The following is a 21,626-nucleotide window of genomic DNA, read 5'->3' on the forward strand; positions in this document are numbered from 1 at the left end:
ACTTTTGATAAGGGCTGGAAGTGACAGGATGAAGGACAATGGTTTGAAAGTAGAGCAGGGTAGATTTAGGTTTGGCATCAGGAGGAAGTTCTTCACAATGAGGATGGTGGGACGCTGGAACAGGCTGTCCAGGCGCCATCCCTGGAGACATTCAAGGTCAAACTTGCCTGGGGCCCTGAGCAACCTATTCTGTTTGGAGGAGTCTCTGCTGACTGCAGGGGGATTAGGCTGGATGAACTTCAAGCATCCCTTCCAAACCTGATGCATTCTGTGATTCTAAATAATGATTCTTAAACGCATTCCTGTGTTTTATACAAGTGCAGAAGTGTCAGGATTTTACTTGTCACACATGAAGCAACCTTCCTAACCTCATGGTTCAAAGTTCTCCTGGCATTTCCCATACCTGGAGTTCTTTGTAGTTTTCTCCCTCTTTGAGTTTGCCTGCCAGCCCAACACAGGGGTAGGTTAGATGAGCTCCATCATGTGGACTAGAAAGAGGAAATCTTTTATTGAGAAACAGTGAGGAAAAAAAAGTAATAGAAAAAGGTTCATCGATGTCCGAGGTGTTTCCTTAACCTTCAGCTTGATACACCTAGAGAAGACAGTGCCTTCAGGGCAGGTTTTTCTCTCCTTAAAGGAGATTTTCTTTTAGACTGTCATAAACAGACTGGAAAAGCAGCAAGCAAGCTTGACATCTCCTGTAGAAGCTAACTGCTGGCTTCTGTAAGTTACAGAGAGCAAGTGAGGGTCCTGAGTGGGCCACCTAATTATGCAACGAGTTAATGACTGTGGTGCAGCCTCTTTGGTTAACTTCATAGAATCATAGAATCACAGAATGGTCTGGGTTGGAAGGGACCTCCAAAGGTCATCTGGTCCAACCCACTCTGCAGTCAGCAGGGACATCCTCCACTAGATCAGGCTGCCCAGAGCTCTTGACTTGACCTAGTCAGAAGAGGTGCAGGTTATTATTTAACAGTGGAACTATAGATATTGTTGTGATTTGTGTTCCTCTTTGTACCAAAATAATAAAAAAAGAAATGCTACTGACAGTCAATGCTATGGTCCTTTTCAACTACGTTTATCTAAATCAAATTTATTTTGACCTACTATTGTTCTGTGGCAAAATGGTTAAGACATCTTCTGATGGAAAGAAGGTGTTAATTTGAGTTCTGGATTTGCATAAAATTAAGCCTTCAGTCCATCTGTGAATATTTATCTGGTCATTTCTGCTGAGGAATCAAAGGTGTCAAAATGAGATGCTTGACACATCACTGACTTTTTTGTGGGTGAGTGCAAAAGCTGGTATGCTTTAACTATGTTAATCTGATATGTCAGTTGGGTTTGGAGTGGATTTTTAACCTTGCAGAACAGCAGAGATCTACCTCTTCTCCTAAATTACACTTTATTTTTCATTAATAGTTGAAATAATCAAAACTGCTCCTGCTCATTCTTCCACATCCCTCATCATAACTCAACTCTATATGAAATTTAGAGATAATAATCCTAAGATTTAGGTCTTAGAACATTAAAATGTGTTTATAAGCCTCATTAATTTTTGTTTTTCTGTTATTTTGGGGGGCTTTTTTTTTTTTAGCTTCTTTCTTTGCTTTACAATCTTTTCATCCTTTTGTTTCTTATCTCAGCTTGGAGATAAGAGGTCATGCTTTCTCTGCTGATGTTTAATTTCTTCTAGGGCAAGGGGCTTGGTGGAAGTCTGCTTAGTACTAATATATATGTACATAGATACATATAATTATATGTGTGTATGAATATTTAGAAAGAATTGGTAATTTTCCTATGATGGGCTAAGTAATTAAGCCCATTGTCAAAGCCAGTCGTCAAAGGATTTCTAGAATTAGAGAGGCTTTTCTTCAAAGGGGAAAAAAATAAAAAACAAAAAATAAACCAACAGGTGTCAGCAAAGACCATGCAACAAAACATTGGGTCAGATCACATCAACAGTATGTGCTGCATTCATGACAAATCCCTGTTGTTTTTCCATTTAATTCTCTCAGAAGATCTGGAGATCCTATTTGTGATCAGCCAACTCAGAATCCAGAATATCACATTCGTGTGTTAAAGGATTGAATTGAATTGGCTTTTGGTAGAAAACACAAGAAATCCGTTGGATGTGATGTCAATTCCATCCTAATGAATTGTTCCCCCCACACTATAATCCAAGTGAGGTCTTTTGGGGATTTTTAAGATGCCATTGATTTTTAATTTTTTTTTATTATTATTATTTCCCCCCCCCTTTTTTTTTTTTCTTTTAGTTTGCAGGGAGCAGTGCCTTTAGAAAGTCCATTCACCACCTAGGATTTTTTTCTTGTGCTAGCATGATTATGGTAGATATTTTTCTGTCATTTGTCTGCAGTTCTTAGTTAAGTCTGTGTCCAAGAGCAGTATGTCAACAAGTTCCTTTGCATCTCTCATTCTTGCTTATTGGCAGGTTTGTCACTCAAGGGTCAAAATAAAGCTCATTCAACCAAGGCTATGGCAGCAGCAGTAGCAAGCCTCAGGTCAGCCTCACCACTTGAGATTTGCCGCAGGGCAGTCAGGTGGAATTCATTTTGCATTTGTTTCACTGAGTCCTGCTGCCCTTACACTGTTCAAGAGGAAGAAGTTGTGGGCAGACTACTGCATGCTGGAAGGATTGTTTACTTCCTGTGCTCATTTTCTCCTTTTTACCAGTGAGGAGGCAAATCTTATAAACCCAGGAAATTCGTGGCTCATAAAACAAGATTCAATTTAGTGGTTTATATTTTTAGGATCAGTGGTGAAACCTCCAACCTGTATACCTTGAAGTTCTTAGAAAATTCTAGTGGTGCTGAGGGGCCTGATCTCGTAGGGTGAATTTAAATGATTTGAATATAGTTGTTTTCTGTGAAAGATACCTTTTATTATTTTTTTTTGACAAAGATTCAGGAGGTTTTAACTGAGGTTATGTCAGGTCTGAATTAATAGTTGAAGGCATTTTAGAGGTCTGGGGAGCTGATAGTGAATCTTTTTGTTCATGAAAAGTCAAGTCAAACATTTTACTTTAGGGTAAAAAACACAAAGGCAGATGAGATTGGTTTTGGTCTATATGTTGATTTTTCAGGTGAGGTGGTGATGTTCAATTGTTCACCTTTTTTTCTTTACTTCATTTTTCTTCTTCTTTTTTTTTTTTTTTCTTCATTTTTTTCTCCATTTTAGCTTCATTCTTCTCCTTACTTCATTATTCTTTTTTCTTCATTTCTTAATCTTTTTTCTTCTTCTTTACTTCATTTTTTCTTCATTTTCTCTTCCCTTCATTTTCTCTTCCTTAGTTTCTCTTCCCTTTCTTTCCTCTTCCTTTCATCTTCCCTTCCTTTTCCCTTCCTTTTCCTTTCCTTTTCTCTTCCTTTCCTCTTCCTTTCCTCTTCCTTTCCTCTTCCCTTCCTTTTTTCTTGCCTACCTTTTCTCTTTTCAACTCAGAGTATACCAAATTATACTTACATGTTACTTCTACTTACTTGTTACTTCTTTGCTTCAGCTCTAAGCACAGCAAATTATATCTGAGTGAGTTATTGTAGAAGGTAGAGATGTTCAGACTTTAGTGGTTTCCAGCAAGCCTTTTCCACTAATACTTTTAATTGTATTTTTTTTTCTGTAGTACATATTTAGGTAGGATGCTAAACTGAATCTGACTACTAATAAATGCTTACAGGTAAAAGTATTGCCATTAAATTCTCTTACTCTCTGCACTTTCGTTTATGTTGAGAACTGTCTTAAAAATAATGAAACTAGATCATCTGCTAAGGTGTTTAAGGGGGTTTGGAGGAGTTATTCATTGAGGTCCCTTCCAACCTAAATAATGCTATGAATCTATGAGTGTTGTTTCCCAAGCTGACATCCTGTCCACCTAGTAAGTGTGTGGTTGCCAACACATTTCACTCTTGATGGGAGGTAGCCTCTGTTAAATGAATCCTAACAGCTTAAAATTGCTGCTTGATCAAAATGAATACTTCAATGCAATGAAATACACTCAGTGCTGGGGCCAGCTCTGCAGTCTGCACCATAGGAGAGACATGGACCTGTTTGAGCAGGGCCAGAGGAGACCATGGCAATGCTGGGAGGGCTGGAAGGCCTCTGCTGTGAGGCCAGGCTGAGAAGAGTTGGGGTTGATCAGCATGGAAAGGAGAAGTCTCCAGGAAGACCTTGTGGTGGCCTTTCAGTGCTTCAAGGGCTGATCAGAAAGCTGAGGACAGACTATTGAGCAGGGCCTGTTGTGACAAGACAAGGAGCAGTGGTTTTAAACTAAAAGAGAGGAGATTGAGACTAGAGAGAATGTTGCATTCTGAGGGTGGTGTGACCCTGTTCCAGGTTGCCCAGAGAGAAGGAAGGTGCCTCACCCCCTGGCACTATTGCAAGTCAGGTTGGACAGGGCTCCATGGCAGTGGAGTTCTTTTTGTGTTTGGAACAGCTGTGAACGCAGGACATGACTCTGGAAATACCAGACCCATCCAGCTGGGGATGGTCCTTCAGAAGAATAGAATCAACTAGTCATTTCCTTGGGTGGCTTTTTCTTCCCCCTAGAAATATGGTAGAAGTGTTCAGGAGCAGGCAGTGGTGTGGACAAGTTGAGCTAACAGCTTGCACAGCCTTGTCCTTTCTCCAAGGTCTTGCAATCCATCCTCTCTGGCGTGAGTGGTTGTAAGGTCAACATGCTTCATTCGTTATTTTCATGTGTTAACCATGCACCCAACCATTTCACAGGGTGGTTGGTGTTTTGGTCGTGAGAGAGAAGTGAAGGACATGTGGTGTTTGATTGTCTTCAAAGAGACTTCTGTGGTTTGTGCTAAACTAAGGGTTCCTCACATCTGTGGTGAATCCGTGAACATTCGTGGTGTGCTAATGATTTCCAGTGACTGCTGAGAGGTGCTGGTTGAGAGAAGCAGGAGGTCACCAATCCTGTGGGCCTAACCTTTTTCTTGAATACATTTTTAGCAGAGAATTCAATTCTAGGAAAACATTTTGCAAGTTTGAGTGGTTTACTTGTTCTTTTCCTTTTTCTTTCTCGGCAGCAGGTTTACTGTTCTGCTCACAGATACAGCCTGGTGGTGGGCAGAGTTCCCCATGGTTGGTTTTGAAAGTGGGAGCATGCTCAGGGGGAAAGGGAAAAAAACAAACCAGAGAATTCAGAGGACTTGGGTTGTAAAGCACAGCAGGGGAGGTGCTCAACGAGCAAGGCTCAGTGCACTTCACTGCGTCCCAGCATGGGTTTCGATGTGGTATGTACTGAAACAGCTCCTCTGGATTAGGATGTAGGTGTTATGAAACAAGTCACTGAGTTGTGATCTGTTGTCTGCATACCTGGCTATCTCTGTTAGGAAAAAGTTCACCAGTGGGTCAGCTGCACTTCTGCTCTTCCTCATCCATGTCAGCCTGGTTATTGATGGTTTTGGTATGTTGCAAGGCTTCTTTCAGTTCCTTAAAGAAGCGTGTGTGGGTATTATTTTAAACTGACTTATTTTGGAGTTGCCTCCTTGCTTTGTGGACATGCTTTTGGTTGTCTTCTTGTCCAGACTTTTGCTGTTTAAAGACTTTTGCTACTTGTAAGAGTCTCTTTGTCACCACTTACAACGATAATCAAGGGAGGGGATTCTGTCAAAAGAGCAACTCTCAGCAGTTAGTTCAAACATCTGATTCAATTATGAGCATGTCCATGCTTTTAGGAATCTTTAAATGAATCCCAACATCTTAAAATTACAGCTTCATCAAAATGAATACTTCAATGCAATGAAATACACTCAGTGCTGGGGCCAGCTCTGCAGTCTGCACCATAGGAGAGACATGGACCTGTTTGAGCAGGGCCAGAGGAGACCAAGGCAATGCTGGGAGGGCTGGAAGGCCTCTGCTGTGAGGCCAGGCTGAGAAGAGTTGGGGTTGATCAGCATGGAAAGGAGAAGTCTCCAGGAAGACCTTGTGGTGGCTTTTCAGTGCTTCAAGGGCTGATCAGAAAGCTGAGGACAGACTATTGAGCAGGGCCTGTTGTGACAAGACAAGGAGCAGTGGTTTTAAACTAAAAGAGAGGAGATTGAGACTAGAGAGAAGGAAGAAATGTTGCATTCTGAGGGTGGTGTGACCCTGTTCCAGGTTGCCCAGAGAGATGGGAGATGCCTCACCCCTGGAATTATTGCAAGTCAGGTTGGACAGGGCACTGAGAAACCTGCTTTAGTTGCAGACAGGTTGGACTAAATGACCTTTAAAGGTCCCTTCCAGCCCAAAACATTTTATGATTCTATGGCCATGTTTAGGCTTCAGTACCTTCAGAATCTTTATAACTTTAAATGTGTTGGTCGCAATGGTTCTTAGTCTTTCAGTTGTCTTTTCACGTAGTTATGTGCAGGTATTGATCTTTTGATCACATAGCTTGAGGAGGGCATGTTGCAGAGATCTTACAAGCTATTCTGCTGCTAGAAACTTTCTATACCTTTTGGTAATTGAAAACAGTCCTGAAGAATGTAGTCTACGTGAACAAGACAATCTTAAAAGGACACAAGTCATACAAGGCCATATCTTACCAACTGGTGTGTACCACAGCTACATGTACCAGAGCTGTGGTTCCACCTTGGGATTTGAGTTTTGCTCTGCAGGCTGCATGCACATTATAGAATCACAGGATCATTAGTGCTGGGAAAGATCTCTCAAGGCCAACTGTTAAGCCAACACCACCATGCCCACTAAACCAAGTGTCTACAGGGAGGTTTTACACATTAACACCCCCAGGGTGTCTTGGCAACCATTGGGCAGAGTATCTATATCTATATCATCTATATCTCTATATCGTCTGCATATCTATGTATATACATACAGCAATGCAGGGGTAAAATCTCTGCTTTGTCATAGAATGGTGTGAGTTGGAAGGGACCTCCAGAGCTCATCCAGTTCCAATGCCCCTGCAGTCAGCAGGGACATCCTCCACTAGATCAGGTTGCTCAGAGCCTTGTCCAACCTGACCTTGAATATCTCCAGGGATGGGGCCTCAACTACCTCCCTGGGCAACCTGTTCCAGTGTCCACCTATCTAAATTTGCTCTTCTCTGTAATTTCAAACCATTGCCACTCATGCTATCATTGCAGGCCTTTGGAAACAGTCCCTCTGCAGCCTTTTTGTAGCCCCTTCAGGTACTGGAAGGCTTCTATTAGGTCTCCCTGGAGCCTTCTCTTCTCCAGGCTGAACAACCTCAGCTCCTTTAGCCTGTCCTCATAGGAGGGGTGCTCCAGCCCCCTGATCATTTTTGTAGCTCTCATCTAGACCCACTCTCGCAGGTCCACATCCTTCCTGTGCTGGGGTCCCCAGAGCTAGATGCAGTACTCCAGCTGAGGTCTCATCAGAGCAGAGCAAAGTGGTAGAATCACCTCTCTGGATATGCTGGCCACACTGGCCATCATGAGATAATGTGTTTCTCTTTTCCAGCAATTATCCTTTTTGCTGTCCATCTAAATCACCAGATTGAATTTCTCTGTAGCTGAAACAGGTTATGTTCTGGATCCATAGGAAGGATCTGCTGTTCATGACATAGGTCCATCCTCTAAGTATCCATCAGACTATTGAACTTCACAGATGTCATATGTGGGGCCACCAGCACTTTGAAAAGACTCCTCTGGAGGCATTTGCATGGTTATATCCAAAAGAAGTCAGAAGACTGTTTTAAACTCCTCAGAAGGGCAGTTGTGATCACTGAAGTTTAGTTCCTGCCTTGAACAACTGTGTGTGTTACTGCTCTCAGCATTGTCCAGAGGAGGTGAAGGAAACCTGTAAGAAGGAAGTGCTGGCAGAGGTTAGGTATTTTTAGCATGCCCAGGATAATCCACTGGTTCCCCTGCTCAGGACATGTTCCACATAGCTGTGGTCCTTGCTCTCATCAGCCTGTCTTCATTCTGGTGATTTCTCTGGACCAACAAAAGGAAGAAAAGCTGTGACACCATTTAGGGCAGAAGATCCTCAAGGCTGTGGAAAGCAGGGCTCTGTCTCCTTAGTTTACTGACAGCAAATTGAAAGATTAACCATTTAGTTTCCTTACAAAGGGTTGTAGAACTCTGGGTTGGAAGGGACCTCCAGGATCATCTGGCTCAACCTTGGGAAAAAGCCACAATGTAGACAAGATGGCCCCACACATTGTCCAGCTGAATCTTAAAGGTGTCCAATTTTAGGCAAAAGAGGACCACTTTGTGCTGGGAGGAAAGTTTCTCCTGTCCCACAGTTTGAATACAACCTTCTTGGGAAGTAGAAGGGTTTGTCTGAGGAACTTTTTGTAGTTGGAAAGGATTTCATCCTTGCTAGAATAGGTGATGAGAGGGATGGAATTTTTGGGGAGTTTGTGTTTGGGTTTGCTTTCCTCCCAGTCCTTAGAGAAGGCAACAAGAGCACCTTGATAATGAATGCCTAGCTGAGATGCTTGCCCTGTTTGGGATGTGTTTTCCTGATGGACTTGGAAGTGAATGAAAAGCAGAGAGACCGTAAAATGGAGTTGAAGGGTCCAGTGTCTCACAGAAGAATCATGGAATGCATTGGATTGGAGGGGATCCTCAAAGGTCATCTTGTCCAACTCCCCTGCAGTCAGCAGGGACATCTTTTTAATCAGGTTTCTCAGTGTCTCGTCAAGTTTGACCTTGGATATCTCCAAGGATGAGGCCTCCACCACATCCCTGGGCAACCTGTTCCAGTGTTTCATCATCCTCACTGTGCAGAACATCCTCCTGATGTCCAACCTAAATCTGCCTGCTGCAGTTCCAAACCATTGCCCCTCATCCTATCCCCACAGACCCTTCTAAACAGTCCCTCCCCAGCCTGCCTGTAGGTCCTCTGCAGATACTGAAATGCAGCTCTAAGGTCTCCTTGGAGCGTTCTCTTCTCCAGGCTGAATAGACCCAGCTGTCCCAGCCTGTCTTCATAGCAGAGGTTCTCCAGCCCTCTGAGCAACTTGGAGGCTCCTCTGGACCCTTTCCAGCAAGTCTATGTCCTTCTCTGTTGGGGGCCGCCAGTGCTCCAACACTGCTGAGATCTCAGCAGAGCAGAGGGGCAGGATCCCCTCCCTCCATCTCTGGCCATGCTGCTTTGGATGCAGCTCAGGCTGCCTTTGGCCTTCTGGGCTGAAGTGACCACTGCTGGCTCCTGTCCAGCTTCTCACCCACCAGCACACCCAAGTCCTTTACTGCAAGGATGCTCTCAATCTCATCCTCCCCCAGCCTTTACCTGTAACAAGGATTGCCCCATCCCAGGTGCATGACCTCACACTGGGCCTCATTGAACCTCATGAGTTTCTCCTAAGCCCACTCCTCTAGTCTGTCTAGGTCCCCCTGGATGGCATCCTGTGATTTTACAGAACTACCCTTTTTTTCTTCCATTCATCAGAAAGTTAATTTGATACCCTTTGGGAAGGCCTTACTGTTGGTTCTTCTTCCTTTCCCTTCATGGACACGGTGCTGCCTGCTCACCAGCAGCCCTATTACCGTGAGTTACAGTGCAGCATCCTGTTTATGGTGGTGTCATACCTTAGATGTTGCAAGGGCCTTAGAAAAAGTATGGAATGGTAGAGATTGGAGGGGAATTTCAGAGATCATCAAGTCCAACCCCTCTGCCAAAGCAGGAGCAGGATCTTCTAGGGCAGGTCACATGGGAACACCATCAAATGGCTCTTGAAAGTCTCTGGAGAAGGAGACTCCACAACCTCTCTGAGCAGCCTGTTCCAGGGCTCCAGCACCCTCACAGTACAGAAGTTTCTCTTCACGTTGAGGTGGAATCTCATGTGTTCCAGTTTGTATCTATTGCCCCTTGTCCTAGCACAGGACACCATTGAAAAGAGCCTGGCCCCTTCTTCTTGACACCAGCCCTTCAGATATTTATGATCATTAACAAGATCTCCTCTCACTGCTCGTTTCCCAGCTAATCTGCCCCAGGTCTCTCAGCATTAAATAATTATCCCTGGTTATTACAACTGACTTGAGTAGGACTCTCTGTTACAGTTTGTCTTGAGAACGGCTTGTGTTGGACCATTCGTTGCTTGGTAGTTCCAGATGGGCTATTAACATTACAATGGATTGGACAACATCTGTCACTAAATACCTGTGGTCAGGAGCAACCACATGACTGATGATTAGTCCAGGAGAGTTCATAGAGTGTAACCATACTCACCTTCTCATGCAGGAAGTCACAAGACACTTCTCAACATCCTACAGCAGTTTCCAGATCTTAATAAGATACCACCATGCACAAACTAGTACTGCTACTTAAAGCAGCTGTGATTCTATTTAAGTTGTGTAGATTTGTGTCAGTAAGCTAAACTAGTGCTGTATAAATAACACAGCATGGTTCCCTTCTTTTACAGTGCCTCTAGAAATGATAATTTCAGAGTTAACTTTTCAGAATTACAGATCAGCCATAAACTCACAAGCAGGAATTCAAAGCATAAAATTGATAAGACTCAGAGAACCACAGAATGGTTTAGCTTGGAAAGGACCTTAAAGATCGTCCAGTTCTGATCTCCAGGCCACAGGCAGGACACCTCCAACCAGCCCAGGTTGCTCAAAGCCAGATCCAGATTGGATCCTTGAACACCTCCATTGAGGGGACATCCACAACCTCCCTGGGCAACCTGTTCCAGTGTCTCCCCACCCTCACTAGCAAGAATTTCTTCCTCATCTCCAGTCTCAATCTCCCCTCTTCCAGCTCAAAGCTGTTGCCTGTTGAAGCTTTCTTATAGACCCCTTTCAGGTACTAGAAGGCCACTCTAAGGTTTCCCTGGAGCCTTCTCTTCAGGCTGGACAACTCCAACTCTCAATCCATCTTCACAAACTATCCAAAAGTAATCATGTTGGAATTGTAGCATTTTCAGTACTTGCTGCCACTTTCCTAGGTAGGATAGGATTTTTGGTAGATTTTCCAGGCACATCCATGCTCAAGGAATTGTGGCCATTAGGATCATGTTTTCCAATCTGGGCAGTTTTGGGCTCTGATGCTACATGAAGAAATCTTGTGTGTCAATTTCCATCCTTTAAAGCTGACAATGTACCAGACATTGCTAGAACAGCCTTGAACTTTCTGATCTGCTGATGCCAAACCTGCCCATCTCATGGTCATAAAGATCCTGGGGCAGTTTACATCACTTCCCTCAACTGAGTTTGGGTTGAGGAGACCATCCAGGTGCTGAGCTGCCTGGGGATCATAATCATAGTAACATGGAATTGTTTTGGTTGGAAAAGACTTTAAGATGATCAAATTCAATCATTCTCCAACTCTGCCATGCTAAACCATGTCCCTCAGCACCACATCTACAAGCATTTTATTTAAACAGACCTTCCAGGGATGGGTATTTAACCACCTCCTTGGGGAGCCTTATCCAGTGTTTGAGACCCCTTTCAGGGAAGATGTTTCTTTGAATGTCCAACTTAAACGAGGGCATTTGCTCTTGTCCTATTATCCTTTAGTGTGGGGATGGGACTGATCCCACCTGACTCCAACCTCCTTCCAGGGAGTTGTAGATAGCCAGATGGTCTCCCCTCAGCCTCCTCTTCTCCAGACTACACACCCCCAGGTCCCCCAGCTGCTCCTCACCAGCCCTGTTCTCCAAACCCTTCCCCAGCTTTGCTGCCCTTCTGCTGCCCTTCTCCAGCCCCTCAAGGCCCATCTTGGACTGACGGCCCCAAAATTGAGCACAGTATTTCAAGTGTGGCCTCAGCAATGCTGAGTGCAGGGGGACAATCACTTCCCTTGCCCTGCTGTTGAAAATATAATATAATTTATATAGAGAGATATATTCTTTGTCTATGTCTTCTGGTGTCCCCAGCATAAGAGGGACATGGAGCTGTTGCAGCAGGTCCAGAGAAAGGCCACAAAGATGATCAGAGGGCTGGAGAAACTCCCTCATGAGGACCAGCAGAGAGTGTTGGGGTTGTCCAGCCAGGGAGACCTTAGAGAGGCCTTCCAGTACCTGAAGGAGGCTACAGAAGAGCTGGGGAGGGATTTTTAATGAGTGCTTGTAGTGATAGGACAAGGAACAATGACTTTGAGCTGGAAGTGGAGAGATTGAGACTGGAAGAAATTCTTGACAGTGAGGGTGGAGAGACACTGGAACAAGTTGCCAAGGGAGGTTGTGCATGCCTCCTCCCTGGAGGTATTCAAGGTGAGGTTGGATGAGGCCTTGAGCAACCTGGTCTAGTGGGAGCTGTCCCTGCCCATGGCAGGGGGTTGGAACTGAATGATCTTTAAGGTCTCTTCCAAACCAAACCATTTGATGAATCCAGGAATTGATAGATTTTTATATAGCTCTATAGTTGTCTTCTATATCTATATTGATATCTATATCTATATCTAATCTATATCTATATCTGTATCTGTATCTATATCTATATATCTATATCATCTATATCATCTATATCATCTATATCTATATCTATATCTGTATCTATATATCTATATCTGTATCTATATATCTCTATCTATATCTATATCTGTATCTATATCTATATCATCTATATCCATATCTGTATATCTATATCTGTATCTATATCATCTATATCAATTTCATCTATATCTCTATATATAATCTATATCTCTATATCTCTATCTATCTATCTATCTATCTATCATCTATCTATATTACATTAGAAGCATTCATTATGTTAAGTATTTGCTATACCATAGTACTGTCCTGATTTAACAGTGCCATTTTCAAGCCTGGTGTCACTCTTTATTTTATTATAGTAGTGCATAAAGAGCCAGCTAGGATCAGAGCCCCATTGGGTCAGGCTGTGGAAAAAAATGAGTAGAGGGTTAATTCTGCCCTGAAGACATCTGAGTCTAAATAGATGATAGAGAGTAGAAGAAATAGTTACAAACAACATAACTGCAAAAAAAGGTAGGTTTTTGCAAGAGGTGTCTAAAATATGTTTCCTTCATAGCATTTTTTTGCCTCTTCCAAGCATTCTTTTAATGTTTTTGATGGTTAGTAGATGCCTGGATTTAGAGCAAAAAATCAAACTTCTATGTTTGAGGCCATATTATCATTACACTCATTTTAATGTCTGTACAGCAGAAGCAGCATGTGAGGCTGCAGGAACTTAACTGCTTTGCTAGTTGGCATTACACCGAGAAGCTGATTTCAGTGAACCATAAAAAGTTTGGCCCTGAAGGTAAAATTACACTGTATGCATGTTCCTAACATACTGCTTTGGGGATAAACATGTCTTAAATCAACTCATCGCTCACAGCTAAATTTCTTCTCCCAACTGCAGTTTCCCTGTAGATACCAATGTTCAGTAAGACTGATTTTCTTTAAAACCACAGATTTTTTTTTCTGCACATAATTCTATCAATAAAAACATATTTGAGCAGGATGACAAAGAATTCACACAATCCTAATAAAAATTTGGGTGGTTTTTTCCTTTTTTTTTTTTTTTTTTTTTTGAAAGGAAAGGAGGGGAAACACCCCAAAGTTTTTAAATTAGCTTCCATTAGTACCTCTTAATTTGTTCCAACGTGTTCCAAACGTTTTTGCCTGTCCTGTTTGCTCACATGTACATAATGAATTTTTTTTTTTTGGACTTTATTGAAACTTTACTCGGTAATTGTGCATTTGGAAAATTAAAATTGAAGTTTATGATACCCTGGCTCCTACTTGCTCAGTTCGTGGTGTGTTGTTAAGATGCCATCTCTTGAGAGCTTTGTTACAGCAACGTTCCTGTTGTGGCTTTAATGTTCAGATGACTGTAATTGTGGCCTTGAGGGGTTGGACTAAAGAATACCAGCTGGGTTTGTACCCAGATATCTTTGATTAATATTTTGGGACTTAGATCTTGTCTTGCTTGGAATTTAGACATAGTTCCCCAAATTTTAAAGGGAAGGCACACACCATGTGGGGCTCTTAATGAACACTTTTTTTTCCCCCTCTTTAATTTAGGGTTGGTTTTGTTGGGGTATTTTTGTTTGCTGTTTTTTTTTTAGCTCCTGTAGTCAGTGAAATCCAGACAGTTATTCCAAACTGTTTTTACAGCCCCATATGGACAATGCACTTCAATTTGTTCATCAGCTTAATTCCCAAATAAATAATAGTTAGAAAGTCCTTACATCTGCATTTTTCTTGGAATATATAAGGGTGGAAAAAAAAATTTCCCTAGATATTGGGCCAGCCTTTGAAGTGTGAACAACTTTGTTGCATTTGAGACAGCAAATCTTTCCCTGCCATTAGGGTTTTGGTTTTTTCTGGTTTTTTGTTTGATTGGTTGGTTTGGTTTGATTTGGTTTGGTTTTTGGTTTTGGGGTTCTTTTGGTTGGTTGGTTGGTTGTTTTTTTTTTAAATAATTCCTTTTGTTTCAGGTCTAAAATTTCTATTTTATTTCTGCATGGAGACAAGAGACTTAAACTCCCCTGTAGTGGGAAATCAGGATTTTTCTTTTGTTTAGAAACCCTCGACCCATCCCTCCCCTGTTCAGTGAATAGAAATTGCAAGGCAACTTGTGCTGAGGGTGACTAAAGATCAGCTCTCCATGTAGCTCATGAAGTGAACCTGCAGGGGAGGGAGTTTCAGGAGTCCTTCTTATGGAGGGAAAAAAAAAAGGCAGCTTTAAAAGTATTTCTTGGCAAAAAAGAGCCTTTCTTGTACCTCTGAGTATATATTAATAGGTTATAATCCTCAGTTTTGTGGCACTTAATTATTCAGCCACCAGCACATGGTGGGTTCACAGGTACAGTTATAATTTCTTTGTACTGTCAAGCAGCCTTTTCTGAGGGGCAGAGAGGACCTCCCTGTGTAAAGCTCCAAGTTGTATAATTAGTTGTGTAGTAAAGGATTCAGATAAGTGGCAAAACATATGCAAATGCTTAGCTTAACCACTGGCCTTTAAGTTGTCTGGATGGGTATGTCATTGCTATAAGGGGTTTAATATCTATTTGCATTTCTTTTATTCCTTTTTTTTTGTTTCTATTTTTTCCTTCCAGATCATTACTAAATATGTTTATGAGCTTCTGGAAAAGGATTGCCATTTGAAGAAAGTAACTCTCCCAGTAAGTATAGTTTTTATTTATGTTTTTCATTAAGATGGTGTGTGTTTGGATCAGTAAAGAGGCAGAGCCTGCAATCCAGTATTAAAGTGAAGGTGTGCCAAGGCTCTGAGCCCAGTTCTCTCAGAACACTTCAGTGTGTGTGTGTGTACATCTGGAGACATGATTGCTCTTCTCTTCTCATGTGTTTGATTTCTCCAACTGACCTGTACCTTTCTTTACCATAAACCACCATTTTCAAAAAGTGCTAGTTTTGATAAAGGAACCATAAGCCTTCTTGGAAAGTTTTTGAGTCTTTTGACACCTCTACAGCTGGACATAAGAGAACAAACTTGCGTTTACAGGCAGAGCAACAAGCTCAAACTGAGTTGGAATCAGCCACTCCAAGTCTTGTTTGGTAGGGTATGTAGGGTGCTGCTGTTTTTTAGTGAAAATACTTGATCAACCCTTGGAAGTGATGAAATATCCCCCAAAGAACAGGTATGAGGGTGTTTGTAAGTACATCCACTGCCATGATTGTGCTTAGATATGTTTCTATACTACACTGGAGAGCTTAGGGGAAGGTGTAGAGTGACAGCTCTGTCTAGGTTTTCCATTACTGTCATACAGGATTCTTACGGTCTTTGAGAAGCTTTTGCCTCACTGTTCCAAGCCAATCTTTCATGCTCAGTCAAGGAAAACACCTGTGCTAGGGAAGGAAAATCTCCTTTGCTTTAGTTCTGTCACATTTCACAGTTCCCATTTCCACTCCTTAAGTGCTCCCTGAGATCTGAGTGTCTGGCTTGGGAGAAGAATGGTCCTGTCTAGCTCTCACTGTTGAATTAATCTGTGTTTACTCTTATTTATAAATTATGTAGCAAGCACTGATATACTGATGCAGTCTGTCAGTAGTACATTTAAGCTATTCTCAAATGCATTACTTCCAGCCTCTGCAAAATGCCATAATTTAATTGCATTTTGTAGCAAAGTAAGAACTCACCAAAAAAAAAAAAAAAGCTGCTGTTTTAATTGTGAGCAGTGTGTAAAATGTAGCACAAGGTATAAACACTGTTCTTTAGCAATGACTCTTATGCAGAGAAAGCCCTTTCCACAGTCAAAAACAGGTTATAAGATAGAAAAAAAAAAGAGAGAAAAATAAAACAGTATATGTAGGAGCTGAAAAATGAAAGCTGTCTAAAGGCTATGTTTGAATCACCACTGACAGACTCCTAAGTACAACACAAAAAACCTGGTTTAAACTAGTGAAGGAGACTAATAGAAGTAATAAGACAGCTTGTCACAAAGCTAAGTCCTAGGCCTCTGAGGAAAATAGAAAAGAGTATAAATGTTGGAAAGTTACTTATAAAATCACAATAAGGTCACCCCAAAAATTGCATTTGAGGAGCTTGTTACAATTGTGAAAGCTCATAATGAAAGAGAGCTGATGAGGCTGATAGGTGAGCTGCATGCAGAAGGAATGCTCAGCTCAGGTGAGAAAGGTTTGGGTTGGAAAGGACCTCCAAAGCTCATCTAGACCAACCCCACCCTGCAGTCAGCAGGGGCACCATCCACTAGATCAGGTTGCTCAGAGCCTTGTCTAGCCTGACCTGACCATCTATGGGCATGGGGCCTCAACTATCTCCCTGGGCAACCATGTTCCTTTCTGGTGCAGAACATGTTCCTAACATCCAATCTAAATCTCCTCTCAAACCACTGCAGGCATCTGGAAACAGATGTTCTGCAGCCTTCTTGTGAGTCCCCTTCAAATCTTCAAGTGCAGCTCTCAGGTCTCCCCTGAGCCATCTCCTCTCCAGGCTGAATACCCCCAGCTCCCTCAGCCTGTCCTCATAGCAGAGGTGCTCCAACCCCCTGATCATTTTTGTGGCCATCCTCTGGACCTGCTCCATCAGGTTCTTCCTGTGTTGAGGGCTCCAGAACTGAACAAATCACTCCAGGTGAGGTTTCCCCAGAGCAGAGCAGAGGGTCAGGATCCCCTCTCTCCATCTCTGGCCACACTGCTTTGGATGCAGCCCAGGCTGCCACTGGCCTTCTGTGCTCATTGCTGGCTCATGTTCAGCTTCTCATCCACCAGCACCCCCAAGTCCTTTTCCTCAGGGCTCTTTCTACTCTTTATTTAATTATTAACATTATTAAAATAGGTATTACACTTTGAAGGGGGAACTTTAGCCTAGTCCCTGACTGCAAAGATTGAAAGTAAAATAAATTACCATTGGATACAAAAGAAAAATATTGCTAAGGTCTGTATAATTCATTGGCTTGCTAATGGGGATATAGAGTAGAAGCAGAAACAGTTCTTTTTATTTCTTCTCTCACTTTTGCTTGCAACCTTCCTCTCTCTCCTGTGGCCTTGCCAGGGGTATCTCTGTTTTGACTACTGTGTGAGGTAAAGGGAAGGAGGGAGGGAGTTGGGGAAGAGGTGAACAGGTCCCCTGGATCCATCCAGGGGGTCTGAGGAGTTTCTGTGTTGTTTATAAATTGTAACTATATATCTATATATTGTGCATCTATTGTATATTTTGTACATGTTGATTGCATTTCATGTATCTCTAGAGTTTAGTTTGCTTGTGAATAGAGCTTCATTTGCTTCCATCCCAAACTGAGTTAGTCTGGCAAATTTTCTTGGGGGTAGTTTCTCCAAATTAGTTAGGGGATAATTTTAACCCACTACAATAGGATATAATTCTGAGGAGCTATCTGAAAGTTACCATACCAGTAGAGGAGAGCCTAGGACTAATTAATACACCCTACAATAATCAGACTCCAGGATGAGGTGTTTCTTAAGGCTAGGGGTGTGTGGGAAGTCACATATGAAGCAGCAAAACAGCTATCGTGTACCTCACTGCTGAAATCAGCCCTTTTCATCAAAGAAATTGAAAGAAGAGTAAATGTGGTAGTCTTTGAAAGGCCTCCAGGAGTGATTTGTAGTCATACCTGTGTATCAGGAAGAAATAAGTAATGTATTGAGGGAAAAATCAGTACAGGTTTCTCTTTAAACAACCTACTAGAATTCATTGAGGGGAGTCGGAGATCACATGAAAAAGAAAGATCTTGTCAGTAAAAGAGTTGTGCAGCTTTCCAACCAGCTGTCAAAAAGCTTACCAAATGCTTTTAAAGCTCATAGGAGGAGGGAGAGTCCCCATCTGAGTTAATAATTGGTTAAAAAGGGGGAAAAAAAGTGTTCATATTTTACAGATTAAATAATTTGTTACCGATGCGGTGTTACTAAGGTCTACTCTGACACAGTTGCAAATGACAGGAAGAAAGGGATTAATGAAAGGTTACAAACTTTGCTGGTTTCCTCCAGAATGATTTAGACAAATTTAAAGCTGAGTTGGGGAATTATTTTGTGGTGCTGAAAGGCTGGATGATAAGATGACATGAGATTCAATGCTGGTAAATGTGAAATTATGGGGGAAAACAAATCACTCTGTAAACACAATGGTGTCCTCTAAATGAGCTATTACAACTCAGGAAAGAGCTTGGAGTGATTGTGAATAGTTCTCTGAGAACATCAGTTAGTGCTCAACAGCAGTCAAAAACCCTCAAAGCGAATAGGATGTTAGGAATTATGAGGTGTTGAGGAGGAAACAGGAAAACATCCCCATCCCACTCATTACGTAGGCCCTTACCTTGAATACTTCTTGGAGTCTGGACACCACAGGATCACAGAGTGCTAGGGGTTGGAAGGGACCTCTGGAGACCATCAAGTCCAACCCCCCTGCCAGAGCAGGACCATAGAATCCAGCACAGGTCACACAGGAACACATCCAGTCAGGGCTTGAAAGTCTTCAGAGCAGGAGACTCCACAACCTCTCTGGGCAGCCTGTTCCAGTGCTCTGTGACCCTTACAGTAAAGAAGTTCCTCCTCATGTTGAGGTGGAGCCTCCTGTGCTGGAGTTCACATCCATTGCCCCTTGTCCTATCACAGGGCATAAGTGAGCAGAGCCTGTCCCTGTCTCTTCATTCCTGATCCCCAGCCCTCAGATATTTATAAACATTTATTAAATCCCCTCTCAGCCTTCTCCTCTCCACACTAAACAGCTCCACATCTCTCAGCCTCTCCTCCCCAGGCAGGGCTCCAGTCCCTTCATCGTCCTCATAGCCCTCCCTTGGACTCTCTCCAGCAGATCCCTGTCCCTCCTGAAATGGGAAGCCCAGAACTGGATGCAATATTCCAGGTGAGGTCTCACCAGGGCAGAGTAGAGGGGGAGGAGAGCCTCCCTGGCTCTGCTAGACACACTCCTCTGAATGAACCCCAGGACCCCATTGGCCTCCTTGGCCCCCAGGGCACATTTCTGCCCCATGCAGAACTTGCTGCCCACCAGCACTCCCAGCTCCTTCTCCTTGGGGCTGCTCTCCAGCAGATCCCCTCCCAGCCTGTCCTGCTGCAGTTTATTCTTCCTGCCCAGGTGCAGGACTCTGCGCTCATCCGTGTTGAGCCTCCTTAGGTTCCTCTTCACCCAGCTCTCAGTCTGTCCAAGTATCAAAAAGGGTATGAAGAATTAAAAAAAAATACAAAAAATACAGAGGAGGGTTATGAAGGTGGTCACAGGCAGGAAATGCTTGTCAGACAGAAAGGATTAGACAAAGATTCTTCAGCTTGGAAAACAGCTGAATGAGGAAGTAGTCTGGCAGATCTATAAAACCATGAAAGGTATGGAGGTGATGAATAGGGAATGGAGTTTTAAGGCTTTTTTTCATAATAAAGGACCCAAAGGGCATCCAATTTAAGTTATCAGGCAGGACTACCTCTACTGAAAGAGAGGCGGTACTACTTCATATACATCATAATTACACTGTGGAACTCATGGCCACAGAATAACAGCAAGGAGAAGAGTATAAATGCATTCCAAAAAACATCTGACAAAACTGAGATGGGATGGGTGCACTGAACTATTTGTTATACATTCTTAGAGTCATGGAACCATAGCATTGTTTTGGTTGGAAAAGATCTCTAAGGTCATAGAGTCAAACTGTCAACCCAACACCACCATGGCCAGTAAACCATGTCCCCAGGTGCCATGGCCACACATTTCTGGAACACCTCCAGGGATGGTGACTCCACCACCTCCTTGGGCAGCCTGTGCCAGTGCCTTACCACTCTTGCAGCAAAGAAATTGTTCCTCATGTCCAACATAAACCTTCCCTGGCAGAATTTCAGGCCATTTCCTCTCCTTCTATCACCTGATACTAAGGAGAGGAGACCAACCCCCCACCTCACTCCAACCTCCTTTGAGGGACTTGTAGAGAGAAATGAGGTCTTTACAACTAGTCTTTTTGTCTTCTCTGGCACAGGAATATTCAAAGTCACTAGATGCCAAAACCAGGGAAGAACCACTACTCACCTTTGTAACCAGTCCCTTCCAGTCTTCTTGTAGACCACCTTCATGTCCTGGAAGGCTACTGTTAGGTCGCCCCAGATCCTTGTCCAGGCTGAACAGCCCCAGCTCCCTCAGCCTGTCCTCATAGCAGAGGTGTTCCACCTCCCTGATCACTTTTGTGGCTCTCCTGTGGACCCACTCCATCAGGTCCATGTCCTTCCTGTGCTGGGGTCTTCAGAGCTGGACACAGCCCTGCAGGTGAGGTCTTCCCAGAGCAAAGCAGAGGGGCAGGATCCCCTCTTTCCATCTCTGGCTGTGCGGCCTTGGATGCAGTCCAGGCTGCAGGGCTAATATGACTCTCATCATTCCCTGGCCAGGATTTATACCTAGAATGGGCCCAGCCTAGGTGCAGGACCTTACGCTTGGCCTTATTGACCCTCATGAGAGTCTCCTCAGCCCACTTTTCCAGCCTGTCCAGGTCCCTCTGGATGGCATAACAAGAGCTGTTTGGAGATCAGGAGAGCTCACCCATTGTTTTATTACTTTAGCATCTCTGATAAAACATACATCTGAACATTTTTTTCCTTCACAGGGAGGCTGAGATACATATTGCATTACTGTTCCTCTGAAGTATTGCAGTTCTCTTCATATCCCAACATATACTACTGGACTTGAAAGTTTTAAGTGAAGGGATTCATGTTCAGGGAGAAGGCATTCAATTATTTCTTTTAAATTTCTTATTTTGTGCTCCATTGAAGGCAATGTTTTGAATATAAAGAAGACTGAGTTTTTGGGGTTTTTTTAACCAGATGAAGTATTTGTATTTCTCTGGTTTTAATGGCATAATCAGTGATTGATCTTTGCTGTTCTTTAGCAGTTGAGGACAAATAGAGGGTGCTTCTGAATTAAATGCATCTTTAACAGCTTCTGGGAAGGACTGAGATGGAAGTTTAAGTAATTACTAAAACGTTTTATTGACAGTGGCACTGAAAGGTCTCACTTTGCAGAATCTTCTAACTTGCCAATGCTTTGCTCATTCACTAGTTCTCTTCATCTACCAGACAGCCCAGAATTATTTTTCTTTAAGAACCACTGGTTTGTTAGCCTAGATATGTTCTGACTAGGGCTGAGTAGAGGGGGAGAAGAACCTCCCATGACCTGCTGGCCACATTCTTCTTAATGCACTCAATTATACCATTGTCTTTCTTGGCCACCAGGGCTGCCCCATGGATAACTTATGATCAACCATGATTCTAAAGTCCTTCTTATCTCAAGCTCATGTTC

At 42.9% G+C, this 21,626-nt stretch overlaps 1 protein-coding gene across 2 annotated transcripts in view; it reads left to right on the forward strand.

The window, feature by feature from the left end:
* FAM172A (family with sequence similarity 172 member A) overlaps window positions 1–21,626 on the forward strand; it is a 341,242-nt gene that overhangs the window by 28,468 nt on the left and 291,148 nt on the right. For both annotated transcript variants that reach the window (XM_054397940.1, XM_054397941.1), the window contains one exon: window positions 14,959–15,024. In XM_054397940.1, the coding sequence (XP_054253915.1) occupies window positions 14,959–15,024 (66 nt within the window). The remainder of the gene's footprint in view (window positions 1–14,958; window positions 15,025–21,626) is intronic.

This window comes from Indicator indicator, chromosome Z, assembly GCF_027791375.1.
Source record: "Indicator indicator isolate 239-I01 chromosome Z, UM_Iind_1.1, whole genome shotgun sequence".
In the NCBI taxonomy this organism is placed as follows: Eukaryota; Metazoa; Chordata; class Aves; order Piciformes; family Indicatoridae; genus Indicator; species Indicator indicator.